This window comes from Phacochoerus africanus, chromosome 5 (genome assembly GCF_016906955.1).
Source record: "Phacochoerus africanus isolate WHEZ1 chromosome 5, ROS_Pafr_v1, whole genome shotgun sequence".
Taxonomy (NCBI): Eukaryota; Metazoa; Chordata; class Mammalia; order Artiodactyla; family Suidae; genus Phacochoerus; species Phacochoerus africanus.
The window spans coordinates 30,645,702-30,668,301 of NC_062548.1; the positions used below are offsets into that span (position 1 = coordinate 30,645,702).

At 40.8% G+C, this 22,600-nt stretch overlaps 1 protein-coding gene across 6 annotated transcripts in view; it reads left to right on the forward strand.

Moving 5' to 3' along the window:
- Nucleotides 1-22,600, forward strand: part of SMG1 (SMG1 nonsense mediated mRNA decay associated PI3K related kinase) — a 104,674-nt gene that overhangs the window by 67,431 nt on the left and 14,643 nt on the right. For all 6 annotated transcript variants that reach the window (XM_047780416.1, XM_047780414.1, XM_047780415.1 and 3 more), the window contains 24 exons: nt 4-148; nt 267-405; nt 1,348-1,578; nt 1,678-1,855; nt 2,385-2,546; nt 3,038-3,255; nt 3,865-4,019; nt 5,746-5,968; nt 8,579-8,825; nt 9,260-9,489; nt 10,216-10,464; nt 10,948-11,086; nt 11,168-11,277; nt 11,390-11,608; nt 12,208-12,398; nt 13,103-13,275; nt 13,414-13,693; nt 15,185-15,457; nt 15,766-16,000; nt 16,160-16,386; nt 19,328-19,478; nt 19,577-19,766; nt 19,961-20,430; nt 22,310-22,447. In XM_047780416.1, coding sequence (XP_047636372.1) covers nt 4-148; nt 267-405; nt 1,348-1,578; nt 1,678-1,855; nt 2,385-2,546; nt 3,038-3,255; nt 3,865-4,019; nt 5,746-5,968; nt 8,579-8,825; nt 9,260-9,489; nt 10,216-10,464; nt 10,948-11,086; nt 11,168-11,277; nt 11,390-11,608; nt 12,208-12,398; nt 13,103-13,275; nt 13,414-13,693; nt 15,185-15,457; nt 15,766-16,000; nt 16,160-16,386; nt 19,328-19,478; nt 19,577-19,766; nt 19,961-20,430; nt 22,310-22,447 — 4,973 coding nt within the window. The remainder of the gene's footprint in view (nt 1-3; nt 149-266; nt 406-1,347; nt 1,579-1,677; nt 1,856-2,384; nt 2,547-3,037; nt 3,256-3,864; nt 4,020-5,745; nt 5,969-8,578; nt 8,826-9,259; nt 9,490-10,215; nt 10,465-10,947; nt 11,087-11,167; nt 11,278-11,389; nt 11,609-12,207; nt 12,399-13,102; nt 13,276-13,413; nt 13,694-15,184; nt 15,458-15,765; nt 16,001-16,159; nt 16,387-19,327; nt 19,479-19,576; nt 19,767-19,960; nt 20,431-22,309; nt 22,448-22,600) is intronic.

Genomic DNA, 22,600 nt, shown 5'->3' on the forward strand with positions numbered 1-22,600 from the left:
CAGTACATATCGGAGTTGGAGAACCTGACTTCATTTTGGGACAGTTGTATCACCTATCTTCAGTACAGGCACCTGAAGTAGCCAAATCTTGGGCAGCATTGGCTAGTTGGGCTTATAGATGGGGCAGAAAGGTCGTTGACAATGCCAGGTATGTATGTTGAAATATATAATTTATTTGATACATTGCAAAATAGAGATTTAAAATGTTTGCTCATGTGGCGCAGTTTTGGTAGCTGAAACACTGATGATTTGTTTTATATTTATAGTCAGGGAGAAGGTGTTCGTCTGTTGCCCAGAGAAAAATCTGAAGTTCAGAATCTGCTCCCAGACACTATCACTGAAGAAGAAAAAGAGAGAATATATGGTATTCTTGGGCAGGCAGTGTGTCGGCCAGCGGGAATTCAGGCAAGGAAAATACAATACAGTTTGGGGAAAAGAGTGTCAAGATCACTTCTTTTTTTTTTTTTTGTCTTTTTAGGGCTGCACCCATGGCATATGGAGGTTCCCAGGCTAGGGGTCAAATTGGAGCTATAGCTGCTGGCCTATGCTATAGCCACAGTCATGTAGGATCCGAGCCACTTTTTAGGGCTGCACCCATGGCATATGGAGGTTCCCAGGCTAGGGGTCAAATTGGAGCTATAGCTGCTGGCCTATGCTATAGCCACAGTCATGTAGGATCCGAGCCACATCTGCGACCTACAGCACAGCTCATGGTAATGCTGGATCCTTAACCCACTGAGCAAGGCCAGGGATTGAACCAGCATCCTCATGGATGCTAGTCAGATTCATTAACCGCTGAGCCACGACGGGAACTCCACTAGGTGCTTCTAATGTGCAGCTAGCGCTGGAAACCAGCAGACTTGATGATCTTGATGTAGGACTCCCTCCCCCTCAGAGCTGTCACATCTAGAATGTTATAACAATTCAGTATTTAGTTGTAGACTTTAGGATTTTATTTGCTGAGCTAAAGCTGTGTTGACTCAGTTCTTCATCTAGACTTCAGCATATGTTTGCCAGTGTCTGCCAAAGCTGTTAAGTACAGTGCAGTACCGTAAGAGTAAGGTGCTTCTCTGCAGGCAGAACATTATAACTCTTAGGCACTTATAGTCCCCAAATCAAAATCTTTAATCTTTGCTAAATGTGTATATCCTTCTTCATTAGGTATGTTAGTGAATGTATCATAAAGAAAAGCACGGTAACATTGATTTAGTATGCATAGCACTAAGTGTGAAGTCATTTGGTCTTTCATAGATGAGAAAACGCTGTATTAGGAAAATCATATGCTTTTTTTCATTTTATGTCCAAAGATAGGAATTTTTTTTTTTTTTTGGCCCTATTTTTCTTCAGGATGAAGATATAACGCTTCAGATAACAGAAAGTGAAGATAATGAGGAAGATGACATGGTTGATGTTATCTGGCGTCAGTTAATATCGAGCTGCCCCTGGCTTTCAGAACTTGATGAAAGTGCAACAGAAGGCGTTATTAAAGTGTGGAGAAAAGTTGTAGATAGAATCTTCAGCCTGTACAAACTGTCTTGCAGCGCCTATTTTACTTTCCTTAAGCTCAATGCTGGTCAGGTAGGTGGCACGGTGCTGTGACAGGAAAGTTTATTTGACATTTCTAGTAGATGAAAAGAGTATTCTGAATTATGTTTTCCTTTTGTCTTTCATCCTTAGATTCCTTTAGATGAAGATGACCCCAGGCTCCATTTAAGTCACAGACCGGAGCAGAGCACGGATGACGTGATTGTGATGGCCACATTGAGGCTGCTCAGACTGCTCGTGAAACATGCCGGCGAGCTCAGGCAGTATCTGGAACATGGCTTGGAAACAACACCCACTGCTCCCTGGAGAGGTGATGGTCTCAATAAAGTGTTTCAGGAAAAATTATTTTGAGGTAGAATGTAATAAGACAGTTAAACAATAATAATTTACACTTATTCTTTGAACGTGTTACAAAATAGCTAAACTTGTTCCCAGGACACCCTGCTTGTTATTCCACTTTCCTCCCACTTTTCAGAGAAATGGGAGGCTGAGAGGGAGAGGCTTTTTTAATACAAAAGGGATTTTAGTGAGAGTGATAAAAATAACTTTCATAAAGTTTCATATACCCTTTGTAAAAACTGTCCAGGTCTGCCTTCTTTTACAGGCATTCACAGAAAACACATTTCTCTGTAACTTTTTTGAATTGCCCTGGATTTTGATTCCAGCTCTATAGCCTAAACTACACTTGCAAATCATGAGCTATTGTGTATGGCTCTTTGTTATCATAGGGAGAAATTTGAGGCTCTTAGAACTAATGCCAACACATAATCAAGTTTTATCCTTTTGCGTGCATTGTGTTGACAGTTTTTAATAACTGTGTTTTTCTTCTTATCCTGAAGGAATTATTCCACAACTTTTCTCACGCTTAAACCACCCTGAAGTGTATGTGCGCCAAAGTATTTGTAACCTTCTCTGCCGTGTCGCTCAGGATTCCCCCCATCTCATATTGTACCCTGCGATAGTGGGCACCATATCGCTTAGCAGTGAGTCACAGGCTTCAGGTACAGCACATTAAAATACTTCTTTAAGTATAACTTGGTTTGCAAACAGTGTTTGTTACGTAAAAATTTTTTGAGTTTTTTATGTTCCAGGATTGATAGTGTTTGTAGCTTTTTCAATAGACCATTTATTGAGCAAGTAACTGATATATGGTGGCAGTAGGATGTGTCCTTCATATGTTATCTTCTGTCTCACAGCAATCCACCAAGGTTTGGAGAAACTGAGTCACTCTCAGGTTCACTGAGCTGAAGTAACTATTATCTTTTCCCCTATTTATCTTTTATTAGCTTATTATATTAATAAATATAAAGTTCAGCTTATAAAAAGGCAAAATATCCATGATCTTTGGTCACCTTGATGCACAGAAGGTAAATTAGTTAAATGAGTGCTCTGGAATCAAATAGATTATTGATGATTTTCGTAACTCAACATATATGCACATGAGGGAAATATCCAAAGTATACCTCACTGTTCTCTCCCATTTTATTTATAGGAAATAAGTTTTCCTCTGCAATTCCAACTTTACTTGGCAATATTCAAGGAGAAGAATTGCTGGTTTCTGAATGTGAGGGAGGAAGTCCTCCTGCTTCCCAAGATAGCAATAAGGATGAACCAAAGAGTGGATTGAATGAAGACCAAGCTATGATGCAGGATTGCTACAGCAAAATTGTAGATAAACTGTCCTCTGCAAACCCAACTATGGTGTTACAGGTACCAAAAAAAACCCCAACTCGTATGATTTAAAATGAATTTTTATTATAACCAACCCTTTCCCCTTTCTCCCTCAGAACAAAACAAAACATCACCTAAAAACAAAACCCATAAAACTGTTATGGAAATGTTAAGGAGCAAAGCTTTTAAAATCAGAATTGGTTTCATAAATCTGTACTGATGGAATCACTGATCAGGGTTCTCTAATTGGATAATGAGCAAAAGGTGCACACGTTTCACTTGTAATTTCCAGTGTTTATAGAACTGTGCTGAGTATAGACTTGTAGATGTGAGCATATTTTTGTTTTTTGGGGGTTTGTTTGTTTTTTTTTTTTTGTCATTTTAGGGCCGCACCTACAGCATATGGAGGTTCCCAGGCTAGGGGTCTAATCGGAGCTGTAGCCTCCAGCCTACGCCAGAACCACAGCAACGCTGGATCCGAGCCGAGTCTGTGACCTACACCACAGCTCACGGCAGTGTCGGATCTTTCACCCACTGAGCGAGGTCAGGGATCAAACCCGCAACCTCATGGTTCCTAGTGGGATTCATTAACCACTGAGCCACGATGGGAACTCCAGATGAGCATACCTTGATGTGCCGTGTCTGCAGGTTCAGATGCTCGTGGCCGAGCTGCGCAGGGTCACTGTTCTCTGGGATGAGCTCTGGTTGGGAGTTCTGTTACAGCAGCACATGTATGTCCTGAGACGAATTCAGCAGCTGGAAGACGAAGTGAAGAGAGTCCAGAATAACAACACCTTACGCAAGTATGTTTTCCAAAAAAGTAGCTGCCTCTTTTTTTTCGAAGGTAAAATACATACAGCATACAGTTCGCCATTGTAGCCAGTTGTAAGTGTACAGTTCAGTTGCAGTAAGTACATTCAGTGTTGTGCAAGCATGACCACTCTCCAATTCCAGAACTTATTCATCATCCCAAACAAGAGGAGTATCCCCATTTAACAGTACTTCTCTGTTCTCCCCTGACCCCAGCCCCTGGTTACTGCTGTTCTGCTTTCCATATTTACGCATTTGACTCCTAATTTCAAGTACCTTGTGTAACTGGAGTCATACAGTATTTTTATTTTTTGTGTGCTTTATTTCACTTACCATAATGTTTTGAAGGTTCATTTTGTGTTATAGCATGTTTCAGAATTTCCTTCCTTTTTATTGCTGAATAAATTTTATTGCTGAATATCCTTGTGTGGATATACCACATCTTTTTCCTGGCCAAACCAGTGACATATGGAAGTTCCTGAGCCAGGAATCAAATCCGAGCCACAGCTCTGGCTTAACCCATTGCACCATAGCAGAAACTCCTGGATATACCTCACTTTGCTTATGCACTCACTCACCTGTCAGTGGACACTTGCTCCTATCTTTTGGCTGTTATAAACAATGCTTCTGTGAACATTGGTGTACAAGTATCTGTTTTGTGTCCCTGCATTCAGTTAATTTTTATGTGAGCCAATGGAGTTGCTAAATCATATGATAATTCTGTGTTTTAACTTGTAGAAGAACTGCCAAACCCTCTTCCACAGTGGCTGCACCATTTTATATTCCCACTGGAAGAGCACCGGGGTTCTCCATATTCTTGCCAACATTTGTTGTTTTCTGTCTCTTTCTTTTTTTTAATTGTTTTTCTTTTCTGTCTTTTTATAGTAACATCTTAATATGTATAAAATGATACATATTAATGGCTTTGGTTTGCATTTCCCTAATGACTAATAATAATCTTGAGCATCATTTTGATTGCCTTTTGACCCTTGGTATATCTTACTTGTAGAGGTGTCTGAATCCTTTGCCCATTTTTGCTTTTTTGTTTTTTAGGGCCACTCCCATGGCATATGGAAGTTCCCAGGCTAGGGGTCGAATTGGAGCTACAGCTGCCAGCCTGTGCCACAGCCGCAGCAACAGTGGATCCAAGCCATGTCTGCGACCCACACCACAGCTTGTGACCATGCCAGATCCTTAACCCATCAAAGTGAGGCCAGGGATAAAACCTGCATCCTCATGGACATTATGTCAGATTCTTAACCTGCAGAACCACAATGGGAACTCCAAGTTTTTAGTTTTGGGGTAGCCCAGTTTATCTTTTCTTTCTTTTGTTGTCTGTGCTTTGTGCCTTATCTGAGAAATCCTTGCCAGATCTAGTTAAGAAGCCTTTCCCCTGTTTTTCCTCTAAGAGATTTAAATAAAGTTTTAGCTCATATGTTAAGGTCTTTGATCTATTTTCACTTATTTTTTGCATATAGTATGAGGTAAGAGTCCAACTTCATTCTTTTGTAAGTAGATATTCAGTTTTCCTAGCACCATTTGTTGAAAAGAGAAGCTACCTCTTTTTATATGCTGGATTTTTTTACAGCGCTGTTTTAGTAAGTTACTTTGCTAATAATTTATTGCTTTATTTTGACTATTCTTTGATACTCTTTTCTTAAACTTGACAATTTAAATTGTTCCTTATTTGTATTGAACTCTGTACTTCTTTCTGGTCAGAGAAGAGAAAATTGCAATCATGCGAGAGAAGCACACAGCTTTGATGAAGCCCATTGTGTTTGCTTTGGAGCACGTGAGGAGTATCACGGCGGCCCCTGCAGAAACGCCTCATGAAAAGTGGTTTCAAGATAACTATGGTGATGCAATTGAAAATGCCCTAGAAAAACTGAAGACACCATCAAACCCCGCAAAGCCTGGAAGCAGTTGGATTCCATTTAAAGAGGTACAGAAAAATCTCAAGAATGCTAACTGAAATGGAAATAACCTGAGATACAAAATTTAAGGAAGGAGACTCTTTTTACTAAGAACACAAGAGGTATTATAAGCCCACAGAAGGCAGCCAGTAATCAGTTCTTTGTAAAGACTAGAGAGAAAATGGGAGTTCCCGTGGTGGCGCAGTGGTTAACGAATCTGACTAGGAACCATGAGGTTGCGGGTTCGGTCCCTGCCCTTGCTCAGTGGGTTAACGATCCAGTGATGCCGTGAGCTGTGGTGTAGGTCTCAGACGCGGCTCAGATCCCTCGTTGCTGTGGCTCTGGCGTAGGCCGGTGGCTACAGCTCCGATTGGACCCCTAGCCTGGGAACCTCCATATGCCTCGGGAGCGGCCCAAAGAAATAGCAAAAAAGACAAAAAAAAAAAAAGACTAGAGAGAAAATGGAGTTCCTGTTGTGCCTAGGCAATAACAGACCTGGATAGTATCCATGAGGACATGGGTTTAGTCCCTGGCCTTGATCGGTGGGTTAAGGATCTTGCATTGCTGTGAGCTATAGTTTAGGTCGCAGATGTGGCTTGGATCCTGCATTGCTGTGGCTGTGGCTTAGGCTGGCAGCTGTAGCTCCAGTTCAACCCCTGGCCCAGGAACTTCCTTATGCCAGGGGTTCAGTCCTAAAGAGCAAGATGAAATAAAACAAACAAAAAAAGGAATAGAAGGGTGTTTTCTTCATTTTGAGAATTTGAAGATGAGTGGACCTAGGGTGAAACTTTTGTTTATTGAAGGTTTACACCAGGGAAGAATATGCTGTACAAAATTAGACAAGGAAGGGGCTCTGGGTTTGAGCTAATTAAATATTGACTGCCTGCTATATTCTCCTTATAAATGATTAAGCAATTTAATCTTGTACTTATGTAGTTTTTCTGATGAAGGGATATTCAGTATTTCTAACAGATAAAATATTCGTATATAATAACATCAATATTAGTAAGTAATTTTTTTTAGTAGCAATTCTGCTTAGGCTGTTTGAGGGATGATTAGTAAATTTAAATGTTTGGGAATCCTTTTATGTTTTGGTCCCCTATTTAAGGATACAGATTTACTGTATTTTCTTTGGTTTTTATCTCTTGTAGTAATAGCACCACTAGTTGGGAGAGCCTATTTATTACCTTGTAGGTTTTTATTTTTCTTATCTTTTCTTTCTCTGTCCCTTACCTATATTGCTCTTAACCGATTTCCTTACTTAACTTTAGTAATGACAGACCTGTTAGAGGATACAGTGTAGAGGCAAAAAGTACACCTGACTTTAAATACCAGTAAAAGCACACTAGCAGAATTGCTCAATTCAGAGGAAATGGCTGTAAGCACAAGATGAGAACACTAATGTGAAGAAGGACGTTTAGTATGTGTAGCCGTAGCCAAAACTTGTTTCCTCATGTTCCAGCAGTAGTTTCTTGCTGCTTTGTCTTTTCAATAAATCAACCAAGAAACTCAGACAAGAGGAATACTGTATGTGCCCATTTGTTTTTCCCACTTCCATAATTGATGCATCAGCATTAAGTTTTGTTTGTTTTTTCTTTTTTGGCTGCCCCATGGCATGTTGTTTTGTTTTTTTATTTTTTGGTCTTTTTTGCCATTTCTTGGGCCGCTCCTGAGGCATGTGGAGGTTCCCAGGCTAGGGGTTGAATCGGAGCAGTAGTCACCGGCCTACGCCAGAGCCACAGCAACATGGGATCTGAGCCGCGTCTGTGACCTACACCACAGCTCATGGCAACGCCAGATCCTGAACCCACTAAGCAAGGCCGGGGATCGAACCCCCAACCTCATGGTTCCTAGTCGGATTTGTTAACCACTGAGCCATGACAGGAACTCCTGTTTTGTTTTTTTTAATGATTCATCCATATTTTGTATGCATCTGAATATTGATGAGTTATAGAAAAATACAACAGTTTATCCATTGTTATGTCAGTGGATTCTTGAGGCGTTTCCAGGTGCCTTTTTCCATTTATGAACAAAGCTTGCTAAAGATTGATGTAAAAGTCTTCACATGAAAGCAGACCCCCAAAGTTCCTTAATTCAGGTGTGGATTATTGAGTTGGCCACAGCTATGCTTGTGATCCACTCCCTGTGTGTTATTAGCAGAGCTTGTGGTGTTTTACTCTATACTTCAAGTAGTCACAGTGCTTTAGATTGTTACCAGCTTTTCAGATGGCTTCCTAAGGGTGTATCTGCCTGGCAGCCAAGAGCTGGCTACATCTTTTGCTCTATTGCAAGGACCGAAGTGATTTGTTTGGGTATTGACTGGACTTAGCTTAACAGTGAGGAACTAGTTTGCTGCAAGCGTTGAATTTTGTGATCACACAGTGATTTCTTTCCATCTGCTCTGAGTCCATTGCTTAACTTGTACAGAGGAGGAGGGGAGAGGTCTGAACAAAGTGGAAAGCCCCTAGGGTATATCAGCACACCAGCGTTTTGTCTCCCAGGATAGCCCAAATACGTAACAACAAATTAAATGTAATAACCAAAGAAGAGGTGTTTTAAATTTGTCTTTATGCCAAATTAAATGTAGAGGGAAATACGTGTCGTAATGATAATGTACACTTTTCCCATCTTAAATATAGATAATGCTAAGTTTGCAACAGAGAGCACAGAAACGTGCAAGCTACATCTTGCGTCTTGAAGAAATCAGCCCGTGGCTGGCTGCCATGACTAACACTGAAATTGCTCTTCCTGGAGAAGTCTCAGCCAGAGACACTGTCACAATCCACAGTGTGGGCGGAACCATCACAATCTTACCCACCAAAACCAAGCCAAAGAAACTTCTCTTTCTAGGATCGGATGGGAAGAGCTATCCTTATCTTTTCAAAGGTGGGATTTAAAAGAACATGAGTCTGATTATTAATGCCCTGTGTGTGTATGTGTCTGTGTGTGTGTGTCTGTAGTAGGAAAGGATTGTTTTAGGTGAATTTCTGTATGTCATGGATAGCCTGGAGTGTTGTATTTTGATGAAAGTGATTGGAGACTGTGTTCTAAGATTTTTCTCTTCCCTCCTGTCTTCTTGCTTATAAACTCATATAAGCATAATAGCAGCTGAGGTGCAGCTGTTCATGCTAGTATCTAATATCTTGTGACTGACTGACCAGAATATTCTCTAATGCTCTCATTGTGTTTCTTGAGCTGTCAGTTCTTAACTGCTATTGCTCTTTGCGAGGGACACAAAAAGTGGTACGTTTCCAGTCCCATCCCATTGCACTTCACCCCATTTGATCCCCTACTCTAGCTATTCTAATTTGTTTCCCTAGGATTGGAGGACTTACATCTGGATGAGAGAATAATGCAGTTTTTATCTATTGTAAATACTATGTTTGCTACAATCAATCGCCAGGAGACACCCCGCTTCCATGCGCGGCACTATTCTGTAACACCACTGGGAACTCGATCAGGACTGATCCAGTGGGTGGATGGAGCCACACCCTTATTTGGTCTTTACAAACGATGGCAACAACGGGAAGCTGCCTTACAAGCACAAAAGGTTGATTAAAATTAAAATATACACTTTTATTTAAATGTTAATAAGCAAGTATATTTATTAGTCTGTTCTCCCTTGTATGTGAAATATGTCTAGACTTCACTGCACTTGAACATTTTTGCAAGTTTATAATAGAGTTAAAGAAGGAGTAGACACACTACTAAATTTTTAAACAGTCTCAACTTGAGGTTCCTCCATCTAGACAAATAAAATTATTCTAACTAGCTGTGGAAGGGAGCAGGAGTTTGAAAGGAGTCAGATTTTTTAGGTAGGCATAGGAGACTGCAGAACAGTTGTTGAACAGTAAATTGGGGGCAGAATTAGAGAAGAGCTATATAAATTTTTTTCTGTGATGTTTCTGAATATCTGTTGTTAATTGTACATTGATGAATAAGTCTTATTGGTGAAGAGTGAAATATGTACATAAATATGAATGATAAATTTTAAACTGAATTACATATTACAAAGAAGAGTGTAACTTGGATGTTGAGCTTGAATTGAACTTAAAATAGAGCAGTAGTCCAACTTTTCAATAAAGTACTTAATTAAAAAGATACATAGATTGTAAGAAAGATGCATAGTCCAGAAGAATTGGCTGTTTAATGCCTGAGATTTAGCTGGCTAAGTGGAGAATTTTGGTGAAAAACCAGTTTTTAAATTACTACTTTATATTCAGTGATATTTATACTTACCTAAATTTGATTTTCTCTTTAAAAAAATTTTTTTAAGGCCCAAGATTCCTACCAGACTCCTCAGAATCCGGGAATTGTACCCCGTCCTAGTGAACTCTATTATAGTAAAATCGGTCCTGCTTTGAAAGCAGTGGGACTTAGTCTGGATGTGTCCCGGCGGGATTGGCCTCTTCACGTGATGAAGGCAGTGCTAGAAGAGTTGATGGAGGCCACGCCTCCAAATCTCCTTGCTAAAGAGCTGTGGTCATCTTGTACCACCCCTGATGAATGGTGGAGAGTCACACAGGTATGCGTTTTGTTCTGCCTGCCTCCTGTCTTGTCTTGTTCACTGTCCTCCTGCCCCCCTCCAGACTTGGTAGTTGGAGACCTGCCTTTGAATCTTATATTACACTTGCTTTTGTAAGGCTTGGCTATGACTGTGTGAGGGCAGAATGCCCGGGATTGTGGATGAGATGAGAAGGAGAGTAAAGACTTTGGAAAGGGATAAGTAGAGAAGCTGAAGAATAGTTGTTTTGGTTTTTCAAATCCTGCATTCTGATAGCGATCAAGTAAACCCAACGAGGACCTCGGTGTTGCATGCTGCTGCTGCTGCGCTGTTGTATGCACAGCGTCTCTGTGACCTCACGCAGCATCCCTGGAGAGTGCTAGTTGTTTATTTAGAAGAAGGGAGTAGGATTGTGCAGGTTTGTAAGTTTTAGAGAGTCAAGTCCAGGTTGGAAGGAAATTGGCTCATGGTGCTTAACCTCCTCCCCCACCCCCTCTTCTTTAGTCTTACGCCAGATCGACCGCGGTCATGTCTATGGTCGGGTACATAATTGGCCTTGGAGACAGACATCTGGATAACGTCCTCATAGATATGACGACTGGAGAGGTTGTTCACATAGATTACAATGTTTGCTTTGAAAAAGGTAAAGTTAAAGTAGACTTTTTATATGAGGGTTGAATGTGTTTTGGTGAAAGAAAAAAATATAACTGTTTGTCTTTTCAAGGTAAAAGCCTTAGAGTTCCTGAGAAAGTTCCTTTTCGAATGACACAGAACATTGAAACAGCACTGGGTGTAACTGGCGTAGAAGGTGTTTTTAGACTTTCATGTGAGCAGGTTTGTGGTTTTCTCTTCTACCTCTTCGTGTACCTGTTAAATTAACAAGTCCTATGGTATGAAAAACTAAATTTTATTGAGCAGGCTTGTGACAAAATACTCTTGAAAACAGGTTTTGCATATCATGCGGCGTGGCAGAGAGACTCTGCTGACACTACTGGAGGCCTTTGTGTACGACCCCCTGGTGGACTGGACAGCTGGGGGCGAGGCTGGGTTTGCTGGTGCCGTCTACGGTGGGGGAGGCCAGCAGGCCGAGAGCAAGCAGAGCAAGAGAGAGATGGAAAGAGAAATCACCCGCAGCCTGTTTTCTTCGAGAGTAGCTGAAATTAAGGTGAAGCCAGTGACCATAGGTCATCGTCATCTTTTTGTTTAACACCTAACACACTCATAAAAGAGTTAGTGAAACTGTTTTTGAAATGATGGTGAAATAGGACAGTTCTCTGTCTTCTTTTATTAGGAAATGCTCCAGTGCATGGACACATACGGTCATACTCACTCGTAGGAAGTTTGTTAAATGATTTGAAAATAATTATACCTTTGCCATTGAGGCTGTTCCTTTAATGTTTTGCACTCGTGGCAGGTGGAAGTTCCCGGGCCAGGGGTTGAACCCGAGCTGCTGCAGTGACAACACAGTACACTTAACCCACTGCGTCACAAGAGAACTCTGAGGCTATTCTTGTTTGGTTTGGCATGGTGGTGTGTTATTGTGGAATTGAGTCTTCATTTGTGGCTGTGCGAATGGAGCACATCAGTTATCTTTATAAAAATATGGATGATGCCATTAACCTTATCCCACCCCTGCCCAGGCTGTGTTGAGATGTAAATAGAAGAATACGTGCAGGATGTCCTTCTAACATGATCCTTGTGACAGACAGTGCATCTTAGCCTTGGCCCTGTAGGAATCTTCCTAATCATGATGTCTTTTTACAGGTGAACTGGTTTAAGAATAGGGACGAGATGCTGGTTGTACTGCCCAAGCTGGACAGCAGCTTAGATGAATACCTGAGCTTGCAAGAGCAACTGACAGATGTGGAAAAACTGCAGGGCAAACTTCTGGAAGAAATAGAGTTTCTAGAAGGAGCTGAAGGAGTGGATCATCCTTCTCATACTCTGCAACACAGGTTTAAAACAAGTGTTAAACTCTGTTTCTAAGTATATACCACGAAGGAGAATTTTCACATTCGTGTAAACATTGTCAACCTGAATCAGAATTATTGCAGCAACTCACATAATCAAAGCTCTCCCAAGAACTACAGTTTCAGAGTGTTAATAAAGCAGAATTTAGTTCAATTTTCTCTGCTTTTTTTAATATATTTAATTATGGGAGGTGGTGGGCAGAATACTTAGAATACTGAACTTAGATTCAGAAAACCTCTATGGTTTTATCTAAATCCTTATTCATTTGTACAGTGGCAGTGATTTTTGTCTACCTGGCTGAGTTTGAGTTTCTTCAAGCATTAAACTAAGAGTGATCTAAGTGAGTGAACCTCACATGGGGCAGAAGTTCAGCTCGGTGAAGGGTGGTTAAAAGTGTGAGTGCCAAGCACTGCAGGAGACTCTGCGATTACAGAGATCAAGTTTCGGTCTTCCACACTTGAGAAAACTCAAACGCTGGCGAAAGTGGTTAAGTTTTGTTTAAAATGTGAGTATGGTTAGGAACTATAGGGTCAGGAAAAAACAGAAGGAAAGGACATTTGAGCAGTGCCCTCAGGATTGAGAAGGAACTTAACAGGCAGCCCAAGTATGAGCAAAATGCACTTTGAGGATTACGAAAGTACACAGAAGAAAGACCAGCAATCAATTTAAAAATTTTTCCTTCCATTAGGTATTCTGAACACACTCAGCTACAGACTCAGCAGAGAGCTGTTCAGGAGGCAATCCAGGTGAAGCTGAATGAATTTGAACAGTGGATAACACATTATCAGGCTGCATTCAATAATTTAGAAGCAACACAGCTGGCAAGTTTGCTTCAGGAGATAAGCACACAGATGGACCTAGGTAGGGGTTGACTTATTTTAGATACACAGTGAGTTCATTGTTGTATATTTATGTGTGGGGTTCTGATTTGTGTTCTCTTTCAACGACTGCCAATTTCAAATGGTTCCGCTGTGTTTAATAATTATCTTTCACCACAAGGTCCTCCAAGCTATGTGCCAGCAACAGCCTTTCTTCAGAACGCTGGCCAGGCCCACTTGATTAGCCAGTGTGAGCAGTTAGAGGGGGAAGTTGGCGCCCTCCTGCAGCAGAGGCGCTCGGTGCTGCGAGGCTGTCTGGAGCAGCTGCATCACTATGCAACTGTAGCTCTGCAATATCCAAAGGCCATATTTCAGAAACATCGAATTGAGCAGTGGAAGACCTGGATGGAAGAACTTATCTGTAACACCACTGTAGAGCGCTGTCAGGAACTTTACAGGAAGTAAGTTGGTTGCTCTCAATTTTCTTTATTTCTCATCAAAACTGGAACCAAAGTTATGTTAAGATTGTTTTGTTTTAATGATTTTTATTTTTTCCATTACAATTGCTTTACAGTGTTCTGTCAGTTTTCTACTGTACAGCAAAGTGACCTAGTCACACATACACACACACATATATATATACACACACACACACACACACATTCTTTTTCTCACATTATCCTCCACCATGCTCAATCACAGGTGACTAAATACAAGTTCTCAGTGCTATGCAGCAGGATCTCATGGCTTACCAATCCCAAAGGCAATAGTTTGCATCTATTAACCCAAGACTCCCAATCCATCCCACTTCCTCCCCCTCTCTCTTGGCAACCACAAGTTTTTTCTCCAAGTCCACGAGTTTCTTTTCTGTGGAAAGGTTCATTTGTGCCATATATCCTTTTTTTTTCAATGGCTACACTGAAATTCTCATCATGGCTCAGTGGCAGTGAACCTGACTAGTACTCTTAGGGTGTGGGTTTGATCCCTGGCCTTGCTCAGTGGATTAAGGATGCAGCGTTGCCATGAGCTGTGGTATAGACCTGCAGCTGCAGCTCCGATTCCACTCCTAGCCTGGGAACTTCCATATGCTGCAGGTACAGCCCTAAGAAGACCAAAAAAAAAAAAAAGCCACACCTATGGCATATATAGAAGCTCCCAGGCCAGGGATTAGAGCCACACTGCAGCTGCAGCAATGCTGGATCCTTTAATCCACTGTACCAGGCTAGGAATCAAACCCACACCTTCTCATGTGTTCCAAGCCACTGGGTTTGGATTCTTAATCCACTGTGCAACAGGGGAACTCTCAGATTTTTAATTGCATATAATTTTATTTTTCTGAAAGAAATGGTTGATAGATGGAATTTTAATGGAGTCGCTTTTCTCTTGGTTTCAAGAGGGTTGGAGCTTGTTTTCCTTTATAAAGCAGTGTGGTTTTCCTAAATAATCAAAATATATCCCAATGTGAGAGCAGTGGGATCAGGTAAAGAGAACTGAATTCAAATTTTTTTTGGTCTTTTGTAGGGCCGCACCCGCGGCATACGGAGGTTCCCAGGCTAGGGGTCTAATCAGAGCTGTAGCCACCGGCCTACGCCACAGCCACAGCAACGCCAGATCCGAGCCGTGTCTGCTACCTACATCATAGCTCACGGCAATGCCAGATCCTTAACCCACTGATCGAGGCCAGGGATCGAACCTGCAACCTCATGGTTCCTAGTCGGATTCATTAACCACTGAGCCACAACGGGAACTCCATGAATTCAAATATTGATCCTATCACTCAATAATAAGTCATCTTAGAAAGTTACTTTTGTTCTTGAGACCTTATCTGTAAAATGGAAGTAATGATTTCTACCGTTCAAGGTTTGAGGATCAAATGCAGTGTTCCATACTGTCTTTTTTAGATTTTGTCAAGTGTTAACATTCTTTAGAAGCACCTCTTTCTTTGTTTGTAGATATGAAATGCAGTATGCACCCCAGCCGCCCCCAACAGTGTGTCAGTTCATCACTGCCACTGAGATGACCCTGCAGCGGTACGCAGCAGATATAAACAGTAGGCTTATTAGACAGGTGGAACGATTGAAACAAGAAGCCGTCACCGTACCTGTTTGTGAAGATCAGCTGAAAGAAATTGAACGTTGCATCAAAGTTTTCCTTCATGAGAATGGAGAAGAAGGATCTTTGAGTCTAGCAAGTGTTATTATCTCTGCCCTTTGTACCCTTACAAGGTGAGTTAGTTAGCTGACCTCATATTGAGACCATTTTGTTTCTTTCTTTGTTTGTTAAATTTATTTGGCAAAAACCTACTGTCCAATTATTGTGTAGGACTATGTTGGAGGACCATTTTGTTTCTTACAAACATTAATGCTTATTGAGATTTCACGTATCTTTCATTTCATCCCAAACTTAAGATGTGCTTTTGCTTTCATTAGTCTTGCATCCTGAAAGACTGCTTTATCTCCTTTCAGATTTTGAGGTATCCTCATTTATGTGTGTTTTAAGTCAGTTTCACTGTACAAATATTTGTCACATTCAGGCGTAACCTGATGATGGAAGGGGCAGCTTCGAGTGCTGGAGAGCAGTTGGTGGATCTGACTTCTCGGGATGGAGCCTGGTTCTTGGAGGAGCTCTGCAGTATGAGTGGAAATGTCACTTGCCTTGTTCAGTTACTGAAGCAGTGTCACCTGGTGCCACAGGACTTAGACATCCCTAACCCCATGGAGGCGTCTGAGGCAGTTCACTTAGCTAATGGAGTATACACCTCACTTCAGGTGAGCACTTCTAAGTTAGCTTAAATTCAACACTTTTTTTCATATATTGAATGTTGTATTTCTCATCTCTGGTTCAGAAAAGCAATTTGACTTCCTCCCTTTAACATTGCCGTATCTAAACTCAGAAAACATTAAAATATGTTTCTCACGTATTTATAGGAATTAAATTCAAATTTCCGGCAAATCATATTTCCAGAAGCACTGAGATGTTTAATGAAAGGCGAATACACATTAGAAAGTATGCTTCATGAACTAGACAGCCTTATTGAGCAGACCACTGATGGCGTTCCTCTGCAGACTCTAGTGGAATCTCTTCAAGCCTATTTAAGAAACGCAGCCATGGGACTTGAAGAAGAAACACATGCCCATTACATCGATGTTGCCAGGCAAGTGGCTGCTAAGCTGTGCTGTGTTTTCTTGTGAAAGAGGGGAAGCCAGAGAAAGGTTTTCTGAGCTCTTATTTTACCATAAGCTTCCTTTTTATTTTCTAGAGCAGATAATATATATATATATGCATTTATAACTAACATCATTTTGTTCTGTTTTTTGCTTTTTAGGGCTGCACCCATTGCACATGGAAGTTCCCAGGCTAGGGGTTGAATCGGAGCTGCAGCTGCAGGCCTACACCACAGCCACAGCAATGTGGGATCCCAGCCATGTCTGCGACCTACACCACAGCTTATGGCAACGTTGGATCCTTAACCCACTGAGCAAGGCCGGGGATTGAACCCACATCCTCATGGATACTTTCCCACTGCACCACAACGGAAACTCCAGTAATATATATCTTTTTAAAAAAACAAACAAACCTTTTTATTTGGAAATAATCACAGAGTCACAGTAAATTATGAAAAAAAAAACAACAGGAGAACAGTGTGCAGGAAGGTCTTGTGCACACTCCGTCCCTGCTATAGTGTAGCATCTCGGGTACCTACAGTACAGCAGCGACATCTACAACCTACAGGGCTTGCTGGGATTTCACAGTTACACATGTACTCATTTTTGTATGTGCCTTTGTGTGGTTTTATCCCGTATGTACATACATGTATCCTTTTAGGGCTGTAGCCGCACCACACATGTGCACACACAAAGTGGAGTATGGTATTTTTTAAGCCAGCCCTTAAAGCTCCATGCAAGTATCTGAGCCAGTTTAGTTAGCTGATGGAGTATATTCCTCACTTCAGGTGAACATTATATTTCTCGTCTTTTAAGTCCAAGGAAACAATTTGACTTTGGGACCTGTAGAAGTTGGGCATTTTCTCCAGCCATGCCCTATACCCGAAGCTAAGCCCTAAGCCCCTTTGTCCCTGATGACTCAATTCCTCTTACTTTGTCACTGATGTCCAGTACACTCCAGAAAGTATAATTGAGAGAGTAGAAATAAAGACCCACCATGCTTCCTCCCATGGGAAAATGCCAAGATACAGGAAAGTAGAGAGAATAGAATAATGAACCCCTATTTTACCACCTTCAGTAATTATCTGCACCTGGTCTTTTGTGTGTGCGTGTGGTCAATTTTATTTAGATGATACTTCCATGATTATTTTGAAGCAAATACATTTTCATCCTAAATGATAGGAAGTATATATTCCAATTGTAAACTTATTTTTCTTAATTATGGTGCCATTATTTCACTAAAAAGGTAACGGTGATTCCTTAACATTCAGTTTTATCCTGAATTCGAAATTTTCCTATTTTCCCATATTTCTTTATAGCTGTTTTGCCATAAAATTTAAAAAAACTTATTGTAGTTGATTTACATTCTTTCCTCAATTTTTTAAAAGTGTAATTAGTAAAGCATAAACATAAATGTCAGTTAAATAGTGGCTTAAGATTATTTGCATAGGAGCTTTATCATAAAATTTCTAGCATTACTTAAAAAGTTACATGCAGAACTCCCATTATATACTAAATCGATACCCTTTTTTTTTTTCCTCAAAAAATATCTAATTCAGACTACCTTTAGTCTTAAATGGAGGAATGTTTACTTTCATGTATACATTGGGTGACAGACTTAATGTCTGGTTCTGTTACAGCCTGTTTGTACTTTGTTTAGAGATACTTTCTGATAATTTCAAGGGAAATTTTATACCATTATGCAGCTCTTTTTCCATTAATAATTTCTCTAATAGCCTTCCTTTTAAAAAGAAATTTTTAAAAATTCTCTTGGAGTTTCTGTCATGGCTCAGTGGAAAAGAATCTGACTAGCATCTATGAAGACGCAGGTTCAATCCCTGGCCTTGCTTAGTGGGTTAAGGATCCGGCATTGCTGTGAGCTGTGGTGTAGGTGACAGATCCGGCTAGGATTTGGCATTGCTGTGGCTTGTGGCATAGGCCAGCAACTGTAGCTCCAATTTGACCCCTAGCCTGGGAACCTCCATATGCCGCAGGGGTGGCCCTTAAAAGCAAAAAAAATTAAAAATTAAAAATTTAGAAAAATTTAAATTAAAAAATTTTTTTAGTTCTCTTAATAACTCAGTAGTTTTATAGCTGTTTCTTTACATGTGTGTGATAAGGCTGAAAATCTAGTTAATATTACTGATAGTGGTCATAGGTAGTAGAGACTGTATTTTTGCTTTTCTGTATAAAATGTTGAGAACAGTGCTTGGTTGCATAAATACTGTTCAAGTCTTGAGTTAATAATAATGTGAGAAGTGAACTTCTGAAGACTTACATTCAAACTATGCATTATTCAAAACAGCATGCCCCAAATGACAGGTATTTCCATTTGCTGTCTATAGATGGCTCTGCGGTGTGACAGTAGTGTGAACAAGTGCTTGACAATTTTTGCTAGACAGTTTAAAGCTGGTCCAGCAGCTTTAGAATTGTGTGCTTCTTGACACTTGTGTTTTATTGGGATTCTGTTACCTCCTGTGAGACCATAATATTTTATATAGTTCCTTTAAATATTGGAGTTCCTGCAGTGGTGCAGTGGGGTTATGGTTTGGCTTGTCTCTGTGGAGGCGTTGGTTCGATTGCCCACCCGGCGTATTGGGTTAAGGATCTGGTGTTGCTGCAGGTGCTGCCGAAAAAGAAAAAACTATATAATAATTAGGAGTTCTCTTGCGGTGCAGCAGATTAAGGATCTGGTGTGGTCACTGCAGTGGCTTCTGCTAATACTGAACAATGGCTAATAACTGAATTGGAACCACGAACTTCCCATTGTGATTGACATTGAATGTCATTTTGTCATAACACGCCTTCCTTCATGCAAAAAGACTTTTTTCCTAGACCTCACATGCTGGTTGTAAGACTTGTTGATCTTATGTTTTTCCCCAGATTTATTCCTCTTCAGTGAGGGTTTAACTCCCTTTTCTTTTACTCTAGAATACTTCATGCTCAATATGGTGAGTTAATCCAACCAAGAAATGGTTCAGTTGATGAAACACCAAAAATGTCAGCTGGCCAGATGCTTTTGGTAGCCTTTGATGGCATGTTTGCCCAAGTTGAGACTGCTTTTGGCTTATTAGTTGAAAAGGTAAATATTGACTTGGTTTTATGAAAATGCAAGTTTCGTGAAGTAGTTGTTCAATGTATGAAGAATGGAGAAATGACCTTTTTCTTTAATTTACATAGCTAAACAAGATGGAAATTCCTATCGCTTGGAGAAAGATTGACATTATAAGGGAAGCCAGGAGCACTCAAGTCAACTTTTTTGATGATGATAATCACCGACAGGTGCTGGAAGAGATTTTCTTTCTAAAACGACTGCAGACAATTAAGGAGTTCTTCAGACTCTGCGGTACCTTTTCTAAAACTTTGTCAGGTAATAATTCACATTCAGAGAAGCTGGACTTAGTTGTGTAGAACTTTGGAGGGGGACAGGATAGAGTAGGCTTATTTAATTGTAACTTAAATTAGAATCGTAAGTTCATGCAATCTTCACGTTTTTCAGTAAGCAGCTTTATTACCTTATTTTAGTTGTGCATGAAATAATTAAAGAAAAATGTCTTTTTTTAGGATCAAGTTCACTTGAAGACCAGAATACTGTAAATGGGCCTGTACCGATTGTCAACGTGAAAACTCTTTTTAGGAACTCTTGTTTCAGTGAAGACCAGATGGCCAAACCTATAAAGGCCTTCACAGCTGACTTCGTGCGGCAGCTCCTGATTGGACTCCCGAACCAAGCCCTGGGCCTCACGCTGTGCAGCTTCATCAGTGCCCTAGGAGTGGACATCATTGCTCAAGTGGAGGCCAAGGATTTTGGTGCTGAAAGCAAGGTTTCTGTTGATGATCTGTGTAAGAAAGCAGTGGAGCACAACATCCAGGTCGGGAAGTTCTCTCAGCTGGTCATGAACAGGGCAACTGTGCTCGCCAGCTCCTATGACACTGCCTGGAAGAAGCACGACTTGGTGCGCAGGCTGGAGACCAGTATCTCCTCCTGTAAGACGAGCCTGCAGCGCGTTCAGCTGCATATCGCCATGTTTCAGGTTAAGTGCTTTTCTTTATAAGGTGTTTTTCCTCAGTGTAGAAATTTGGAAGACAGGGGGACCTAGTAGAAAACAACATAGAAAAGAAACCTGTAAGCTTCGTACCTTGTGCCAGCCCAGAGCAAACCCAGCTTTAGTATTTCGGTGCTGTCTTTCCAGTCATTCTTGGTTTCTTTTACATGGTTGAGATAATTTTGTGTTCTTGGAATTTGTTTCGCTCAGTGTTGTATGGTTAGTTTTATTGTTAAGTGTTACTTTGTAAAGGTAAATTCTAACGGTCAGATTTGTTCTTTAGTGGATATGCCTCCTGTATTGTCTAACATAGTTATTTGTGAAGTCACTTCTCTTTCCCTGACTCTTTAAGCTCTGTGCATTTCATGTGTCATATTTGGGGACTGTTTTTGAGAAGCCTGTTGTTGTCCTTATTTGTTTAGGGGCAGTATGGCAGGGTTTGGGAGTGGGATACATTTGGATTCAGGTATATAAACTTGGGTTTAACTTCCCTTAAGTTACCTTTCATTACTCTCTAAAGGTTGATGACTTGAGTTTTAAAATGATGATCTATGTAAGACACTAAGCACATTATAAATTGTAGTTATTTTCCCATTTCTTTTTTCCAAATATAGGCTTCAGTACTGTCAGTAGCTTCAGACAAGTTGTAACTCATGAAGTAATACTGGGGGACTATATTTTCCTGGGACCTCTTTTAGCATAAACGCTGGTTAGAGTTCCCTTCGTGGCTCAGTGGTTAACGAACCCAACTAGGATCCATGAGGTTGCGGGTTCAATCCCTGGCCTCGCTCAGAGGGTTAAGCATCTGGCGTTGCCATGAGCTGTGGTGTAGGTTGCAGACACAGCTCGGATCTGGTATCTGCTCTGGCTGTGGCATAGGCCAGCAGCTATAGCTTGGATTCAAACCCTAGCCTGGGAACTTCCATATGCTTTGGGTGCCGCCCTGAAAAAGCAAAGCAAAAACCAAAACCACTGGTTACTTTGTATCATCTATGTTAGAGCTGCTTCCTGGGAGTAGACTTGATGTTGCATGGCACCAGTGTACTTCCTTTTCTTTACAGTTTTGTCATTAGCTATTTTCTTAGCTCATAAGTTGATAAAAGCAACTTAATCAAATTCTGAAGTTGCATTTATTATGTATTAACAGTCCTAGCACATTGGGATTGGGGTTTTTTTGTTTGTTTGTTTCTAAAAAATGTGCTGAAAGGTGTTACTATTTTATATATTCTAGAGTTTACTACCTTAAAAAAAATTGACAAACTATATGGAAAACATTGTAAAAGTCCTTCCAGTTTTGTTCACCTAAACACATTTTAAGCTCTAAGCACAGTATATAACTTTTAAATTTTAGCCCAAATGTCCCTTGGGCCTTCTGGGGCCACCTTACAGTGTGTAAGACGGCTTGATCCTCTCTTGCCAGTTGCCTGGGCCTTTCTGTCATTGGCAGATTCTCTGCAGACTCTTTCTTCTGTGACTGCTGCTGTTTCTTTTCAGTCCCTTGCTCAGCTTTCATTCTGGGCAACTCTTCCCCCCACCACCACCCCTGTTCCATCTTCTTAACTGGAGATTATATTTTAGAGGGAGTGTGTAGTAGACTTTTACATAGACTAGGAAACATCTTCAGAATTACTACTCAGATGTTGCGTATCACCCGTCCAAGAAATGTATCAGTCATTCTCTACCTCAGGAAATTTTCCACCCAGTTGATTCTTCTGTTGTGTTTCTTCTCTTCCCTGCCCACCCTGCTTTGGTGTAGCTGGGTTTTTTTCCCTCTTCCCCACCACATCCTAAATCATATCTCTTCCCCCTGTTTTTCTAAAGGGTTTTTTACCTGCTTATTTTATTACGTTTCTTTTTCTTTGAACAGTGGCAGCATGAAGATCTCCTCATCAACAGACCACAAGCGATGTCGGTCACACCTCCCCCACGATCTGCCATCCTAACCAGCATGAAAAAGAAACTCCATACTCTGAGCCAGATTGAAACTTCAATTGCAACAGTTCAGGTGTGTTTTGTCAGAGCCTCCTTCTGGCACATCTTACTTTTAGAAGTGACCTCCACTGCAATGAAGTGTCAGTGCTCTGTTCAGTCTGTCCTCGGTTCCTGAGCCACAGGAGCATAATCCCTTTTCACTTCTGTTTTTAATTTATATCTGTAT